At 44.3% G+C, this 8,132-nt stretch overlaps 1 protein-coding gene across 1 annotated transcript in view; it reads right to left on the bottom strand.

Annotated features, from left to right (window-relative positions):
* Positions 1-1,345: 1,345 nt before the first annotated feature.
* Positions 1,346-8,132, bottom strand: part of leng8 (leukocyte receptor cluster (LRC) member 8) — a 10,140-nt gene continuing 3,353 nt past the window's right edge. The window contains 11 exon segments of the mRNA XM_025061278.1: positions 1,346-5,189; positions 5,280-5,487; positions 5,581-5,710; positions 5,791-5,859; positions 5,956-6,057; positions 6,240-6,528; positions 6,696-6,857; positions 6,942-7,187; positions 7,348-7,518; positions 7,617-7,788; positions 7,889-8,132. The exon segment at positions 7,889-8,132 is cut by the window's right edge and continues 58 nt beyond it. Of these exon segments, the coding sequence (XP_024917046.1) occupies positions 5,027-5,189; positions 5,280-5,487; positions 5,581-5,710; positions 5,791-5,859; positions 5,956-6,057; positions 6,240-6,528; positions 6,696-6,857; positions 6,942-7,187; positions 7,348-7,518; positions 7,617-7,788; positions 7,889-8,132 (1,956 nt within the window). The 3' untranslated portion in view covers positions 1,346-5,026.

Below are 8,132 nucleotides of genomic sequence, written 5' to 3'. Positions count from 1 at the left end.
CTGTGCTGAGGGTCCATTGATGAAGAGCTGATTATTATTATGAGAACACCTGACTCAGCAGATTTTCTACATTAACATTTGCCTCTGAATAGAGCAGTTTTCTTTTCATCAGTTCCTGTTCCTGTTCCTGTATCGTTCCCTTTAAATGACAACTTGGTTTTTACACCTAGCTCTGTTGTTAAAGTCTAAATATTAAAGACATGGCTACACATGATCAAACACAGTCATGGTTGCTTGTCATGTGACAGGCTGTTAGACAGGGCTACAACCAAGCAGGCACACACCACCGTTTCTATGATGTGAACAGTTCTATGTTTATGCAACGCCAAAGATTATCCGTGGTACAGTAGTACAAGTGCAAGTCCTGGACCATTGAGTTGATGGTTCTGAACAGTTCCAGCTGTCATTTGTATGTGAAAATCTGTTTTTCGTAATTACACACATAGCCACACAGTGGAACAGTGGTTAGCCCTCTTGCCTAACAGTAAGAAATCACTTGTTTAATCCCTGCTGGTAACTGAGTCTTTCTGTTTGGATGTTCTCATGGGTTCCCTGCAGCTACTACAGTGTGTTTTCTCTCACGGTTCAGTTCAGTGCAACATTAGGTTATTGTTCAGTTTAAATTGACAGTAGGTGTGAACGTTAGTGTGAAGGGTTGATTATAATAGACTAGAGAAATGCCCAGGCTGTAACCCCACCTTCACCCAGTGACGGTGCTGGGATGGACTCCAGTCACCTCTAGAAAAGAATGACAAACAGTTCAGGAAACTGTTGATGATGCTCTTCTGGTCACGATCAGATCTTTGTAGCCACCGTCAGCGCTCACTGTCTGCTTTGATTCGTTCTATTTTTTATCACCACGTAGTTGGTGTCCTGCGTGTTTGTCTTTCTGGTGTGTTTTCATCGTTCTTTAGTAGCTGTAGTCAAAGATTCTTCCTCATTAAGGTTTTAATTATTATTGTTTCTCCCATTTCACTTTGCTTCATCTTTCTTCTGCATTTGACATTTGTTGCACGATTCTCTGTGTAATAAAGCGGTGTCCAGGCATCTTTATTTCCTTTTCCTCTTTATATCCTACACTCATTTCTCCAAAAATATTATTTTCTCCTTGACAACACGTTATGCTCTCCATCACCTGTTTTCTATAGCCGAGTTTCATGACTTAATAAAATTCCATGCCCAACCTGCAGGTGGCATAAACCCATTTCTTGTGTATGTTTCCCTGCTGTTTTCTATGACACATTCTTGGTTCATTGTTTACTCAGTTATTTCTGAGACTCGTTCTTTTACCATTCAACAGTTCTTAAATGTCTGAGCTGTAACTAAGACCATAGCATTCAGTTACTTCTGTGCTTTTTAAACAATATTTTTATTTGATTTTTTTCCCTTGAAAATACAATATGTACATTATTTACAAAATGGTTGGTTAATTTCATTTTAGATCTGTAGAGGGAAGAGATGAGAGGGGGGAGACAGAGGGAGAGATGAGAAAGGGGGAGACAGTCAAAGAGGGAGCAATGAGAGGTTAACTAATGACTGTTTGCTTTTAGTGAGCTGAAACCTTTTACTGATTTAATGCTGCTGATCAACAATACTGAGAAGTGACGGAGTTAACACTCAAACTCAACTGTAATAAATAGACAGGAAGAAGAGTAGAGTGGAGGGGGGGCGATGGGGCCGGGCTGCATGCAGGGGAACAAGGTGATAACACAGACAGAATGAACTGGTGTGATGAGATGGGGGTGGGGGGGTCATATATGAAGAGAGGAGTCATTAAAGGTCAATAATAATAAGGTAGGATAAAAACAAATGTCATTAAAGAGGAGTGCATCAAAAACAATAATCAATTCTCTACTGGAAAACAAAAACTGATTGGTCCTGAGAGGTCACATGTTCACACTCAACACCAACAAAACACAAAGATCAGTTCACACACACCTGTAGCCACAGACACAGTGAGGAAGCTCATCATTTCAGACTGTTTAAAGGGACCACTCAAACACACGGGGGTGCGTGGGCGCGCACACACAAACACACACAAACAAACAAACACACACACACACACACACAGCAGCTGTATGAAGGTCAGAAGTTTTCTTCTTTGTGTTAAAGACACATCTTTAACCACCAGGTGAAACACTGGTCAAACAAAACCCGACTTCTAGCAGTGAAAAAAACGACTGAACAACAAAGAAGAAAAAGTCAAATAAAATAAAAGACTCATTTGAACAAGCAGGAAAAAAACAATACAACTGTGAGATGTCAAACTTCATTTTGCACATTACAGTTCAGAGATGCACGAAAAATTAAAAAAAGCTGCAGCACAGATTATGGGGGGGGGGTGTTGTTACTCCCCCTCCCCCCACATTTGATGTGGATCCTGTCAATGGTGAAACCAACACTTGGATTGCTCACTTTGTTGGGTCTGGCCGGTGTCTGGAGGAGGACGGCCCACTTAGCACTCACTCTCGTGTGCTCCCACAATGCAGCAGTGTCGTGAGCTAAGGAATGGGGTGAAGTCTCGTGGTGTGTGAGAGGGTGAGGGAATGAGGGAGGAGTGTCAAAGACAGGGGGGGACAGGTAGATGAAGGGGAAAGAGAGAAGACACGTTCAGATTGTTGTCATTGTCAAACAGTTGTGTTGATCAAACCCAGGCTCACAGACGTGGGTTTGACCCTGTGGTTGCTCTGCTCTCTGCACCAATTTGTTCAAATATTTGTTCAAATATCTACAAAAAAAAAAACACAATAAAACAAAACAACCCCTGACCTCTATAGGCCGTTGGTGTGAAGACATTGCACCGTCCAATCCAGACCTGTCTTCTTTACACATTCACTGTCCATCATAGAACACAAATAAGGTTATATATATTATAGTTAAACTTACCCATGTTTGAAACAACCTAAACCAAACCAAACCAAACCTATGCAGAAGTTAAAAATCCATTATTTACAAAGAAATCCTATGGCGCCAGTCCCTGGACTACAACTGCCCACACTGACAACAACTCATTCCAAACGCTTCTGGTAATAAATACTGTTTAAAAAAACAATGGTCGATGGTTTTCTTCAGAGAAGCACGACTGTCTCCTCCATCATTTTATCATCATGAGCAGACGTTCGTTCACTTAGTCAAAGTGACTTGGACTTGGGCCACACTGACTGGATGTGTGCGTTGTGTCTTTCATTAGGCTGTGATCCGACTGAACCTGTTGTTCTCTGGTGTGTGAGCAGAACCCTGGTCTGGTTCTTACTGTGAGACTTTCAACATTAAACTGGTTCATTATCAAAAACCCTTTAAGTATAAGAAATGGTTGTAGCTCTGAGACCTTGGAGGAAGGACGGGGAGGGAGGGCGTGGGGGGCAAAACTCCCATTCCCATTATAACAAACTCTTGACCCAACATTAATTTTGTGCTTTGCTTGAAACTTGCAGAATCTTAATTAAAAGAATTACAGCAACATGCAGCAGCAGAGTGACCAGTGAGTGACCAGTGTGGTCCACTGACACCATGGAAACACTCAGATTCATTCATTCATGGGTTTTGTCTGTGCACCTTCTGAGGTCCAAACATCAACAGCCTTTGTTGTAACGTGACATCACAGACTTCATATGACCAACCAGGGAGACGTCACGTACACCTTCAAGACAGAACCAGAGGTGAAACGTAGGAACAGTTGGGTTCAAACCTGGAGCCAACCAACTACCACAGAACCTAAAGTCAATGCACCATTTTCTGCCCAGATGGGAGAAGAAAGAGGTGGAGTATTATTTCTATCTTTAACATGTCTGTTTCTCAGCTGGGGGACTACAGCCATTTCCTATACATGGTCTTTATCTGTCCAACATGTCACAAACACAACACAACCCATAGCCTTTTGGCATTTTCAGTGTGGCCCATGCTTGACTTCTGTCAGGGGAGATTAAAGCTCCTCCTTCACGTCCGTCCGTCTCGTCTCTCTTACCAGCAATGTAAACATTCGGAAACAACGCAGCATACAAACCACTGGTCGCCATTCCTTCCTGCAGCAGAGGGCATTTTTCTTGATGTTCCAGCTCCGGCTCTAGTTGAAATGGCTGCTACCAAATCAAAGGAGAGGTACGTGTGGCACTCACAAGAACTTCTACCTGAGGACCATGGAGGAAGACTTTGTTGCTGCCTCTGACTTCCTTTTGGTTTCTGAAGAACCAGAATTCCGGGATGAATACGGACACTTCTGTACTGAAGACCATCTTCGCATCTCTTCTCTCCAACAACAAGAGTCCTTTCTTCTATCCAACATTTAGCTACATCATAACAGAGCAACTTGTTGACTTGATTTCCACTTGAGTCCATTGCTCTGTATAGACCTCTGTTGACGATGGACAGGAAGGACCGCCAACCACAGACATGGGGGCCGGAGACATACAAACCACCCGCTCCTTTTCCAAACAAATTAGCACCTGGTTTCTCTGGGGTCTTACAGTCTGGAGGAAAATGTTACGTTGGTCTAAATCCACAGGTGAGACTTCCATGTTCAGAGCACTGGAAATGTGACTTGAGGCTTTCCCACTCTGATTGGCTGGGCTTGATTCTTCAGGTCTTGGGGCTGTTGACTTGAGGAAGGAAAAATAACACAACACTGTTAGCTTTGACATCTGTTGGTGGAAACTAAACAGGAACCAATGGGAGGGAGAGCTGGTGAAAGGGAGGGAGTGAGCCTCTCTGACCTCTTTGTGAGACTGGTCGGCTGTTATGGGGTGTGACTACACACTACTCTCAAACTATTTCCATCAGGTAATGTGTGAGATCTTGTGCGGACTACACTGGCTGACAGTCAGTGAGTGTGCAAACTTTCCACCCTACTGTTAAAATGGTAGAACTGCAGCCTCACATCTGGGTGTGCATGTATGTTCCTCTACATCGCGTGTAGTTGCTAACATGCTACTACTCTATCCAATCTGGCTGTGCAGTGCACCAAGTATGTAAAGGAGGTAGGTCCTTGGTGGCTCCTTAAACATCATGAACACCCACCCACCCCACCCACTCAAGAGGCAGCCAAAGCTGCAGTGCTGGTTTTACAGTCTATCTTATTAGGATCAGAGGGGGTAAAGGTGACACCAAGCCCAGTGAGGAAAGCCATACAGGAATCTAAACAAGGAAAGCCCAGAGCGGACTGGACAGACTGCACTGGCAGGTCAGGCCTGAATCTGCAAGACAAAGACACAAAGGACAAAGGTCAACGGAGGTCATAATAGAAATAGAGGTCAACAAACACATTTGTCACCAAAGTGACTTACGTTTTGACCATGGCCCGAAGAGCAACTTTTCTTTCCCGTTCTACAAATTTGTCAATGAGGTAGGAAGCCATGCGTGGGGCTTCCAAATAGAGCTTAAAGAAACGGTGATAGTTTCCTAGTGCCCAGGCCGCTCGGAGAGCCAAGGCATGAGCCACACACTCGTCTGTTCGCAGCTTTTGTGTTAAGTACACTAACTCAGTGGTTAAATCTGGAGATGGAGACAAAAACACAGGTTCCAATTTGACACTTTGTACAGCCTGATGTTTTGTGAGTGTGATGTGCAAAAGCAATTTGGGATTACCTCCAGAATTTTTAGTAAAGATGTAATACAGCAGCCTGTATGCTGTAAACTCTCCAATGTTGTCTGAGTGATTGTCTTTGTACAGAGCCTTCAGTTGTGTCTGGCATTGATTGAACTCCTCATGATCTCCCTGAACACAAACCAATTTTCATTTATTCACCTTTTAGCTTCTGCATTTGGAGAGTGCTGCTCTCCAACCTAGGTACTAACCTTTTCAAGAGCAATACGTGCGTGACATTCGTACACTTCCACAGTAAAGTCCGTGCGTACTCCTTGGACCTGGTTTGGGGCAGAAGAAATAAAGGGTATAAGAACAGGGAACAGGGGAGAAGCTGCTGTAAAACCTAGATGAACACGAGTGCAGCCACAACAAACCGTCAGGTCTTGTCGTATGGACTTCATCTGTTCACATGCATAGATGTAATCCTGGTGGGTTTTCCAGTGAGCTTTCACAGCCTGCAAAGATTTTCTCAGCACCTGCACGACAACACCAAAAACAACTGTTCATCAATGTTTTTTTCGAACATGGTTAATAATTTACACCGGTCCAACTAATTACTGCTTTAAATCTCAGTAATCATAGATGGGCTGACTAAAGGTTGGAATAAGCTTCTTTTCTCTCCCTTAGCATACTCAAATGTAAAATGTTGTCAACCCACATGGACAGGACGCACTGTGCTAGGGTCAGGAGCACAAGTGAGTCTCAGGTAGGGCTTTGTGATGTCCAGACACGTTCCCACAATGGGACAGTCTTCCCAGTTGAGGCCCTCTTGTGTGCCATCAGGCAACTCCAGTGCATTGATAGAGAGAACCAGAGGCTCGGAACGCAGCTGCTTGTGGAAACGAGCGGCTCGGCTTTGCTTCTTGGCTTCTCTGTTGGGATCGTGGAAATCCAGTCCTGCAAATCCACCTTTCCTCTTCTTTCCAACAGCAGGCTCTTCTGAGTTTCTGTAGCGACCACACACAGACAGACAGACAGACAGACAAGGATTAGGACATGACAGAGAATTACTGCATTACTTCAAACAAACACAGCACAAAATTATTATATTGTAATCATCCTGGTAAAATCTTCATCAAACTTTTTAAATGTTTGAGGATGAAAACAACGATACCGTCTTCCTCTGTTGGCTTTTCCTCTTCCGCGTCCTCTTTCTCCACCCCCACGTCCTCTATCCCTGTCACTACCACGTCCTCGACCCCCTTTCTGATTTCGTCTTGACAGCTGAGGTCGGAGGTCACTCGAGATGCTGCTATCCGACTGTGAGTCAGAATCACTGGAAGCACAAAGACATGAGTGGTTTGTTTTGCAATTTCACCAAAGCAAAGACAAGGTCCACCATAAAACCCACAGCTCTGACCTTCTCCTGTGTCTTTGGTTGCTGCGGTCCCTGTGACGGCCATGGGAGGGGGACGGAGAATGGGAGGAAGAACGAGAGGAACTAGAAGAAGGACTCCTTTGAGAGAATACATTTCTGTAGTTGCCCAACCTGTGTCCCCCCCTGCCTCTAGAAGCTGCAGCCACTGTACTTCCACCACGGCTAGCCGAGCTGTCGGGGGTCCTCTGGTTCTGAACAGCTTCCCAACGAGATTGCCTTACTTTAAGTCTACAAAGAAAAATATCTCAACTCTTACTAAATATTCAGTCTTAGAAGATAAAATGAAGACAAAAATAGTTGACCAAAATATTATCAATGGACAAGTTTGAATGTTGTCATTTAACACAATTAAAGACAGACTTTTAACTACTATTCAGATTCAACTTACTCAGGAAGTGGCTCACGTGTCCAGTCAATGGTGTATGCAGAGCCATCCTTCAACCTGTCCTGTAAAATGTCTTTCAGCACCTTTTCTGTTCGATCATTGTCTTCTTCTGTCTCGCAGGCTGTAAAACAACGCTGCACATATTCTTTCATAGATGGAGGCCAGTCCTGAGGTCTGAAGTGAGAAATGTGGTTCAAATATTAAAAGAATGAGGAGTTGAAGGCAGTGTAAACTTTGGCATAGTTATGGACAGGAGACGGTCATGCTCTCACATGGTCTGAGGGCCTCCTTGTGCAGTGCTGCCTGTAGCTGTAGAGGTGGGGGCTGGATTCACAGCTGAGGGCTGTTCATCTGAAGAAAAGGCCTGACTGGAAACTGGAGAACACTGAACCTGATGAGGCCTTTTGGGGATATTGAACTTCACAGACGCTGTCCCAGGTGCCTCTGTGTGAGAAGAAGAAGAAGTGAAAAATAGTCCAGTGACGTGGAATGGAACAAGTTAAACGGGAAAAAGCACCTGTATGAGTAAGAAAAAAAACATTACGTTTCATGCGGTGCCACAGTTGTTGTCCTTGCTTCTGATTTTTCGGCTTGTTGGCCTCTCCTCTGCCTAACCCAGGTCCATACTGGCCTTGCTGCTGGGAGTTATTCTGTGGGGGCAGGTACGTGTTCTGACCCTGGAATCCCTGGCCATAACCTGGTCTTCCCTGAGAATGGTTGTAGACTGGCACTTGGTTGGGGTCACCAGGTGGGTAAGTCATGGGGTTGTTGCTATTGTAAGCATTTGG

This window comes from Cynoglossus semilaevis, chromosome 13 (assembly GCF_000523025.1).
Source record: "Cynoglossus semilaevis isolate Cse_v1.0 chromosome 13, Cse_v1.0, whole genome shotgun sequence".
In the NCBI taxonomy this organism is placed as follows: Eukaryota; Metazoa; Chordata; class Actinopteri; order Pleuronectiformes; family Cynoglossidae; genus Cynoglossus; species Cynoglossus semilaevis.
Note: the sequence above shows the minus strand (reverse complement) of the source record. Positions and strands in the feature narration are given on the sequence as shown.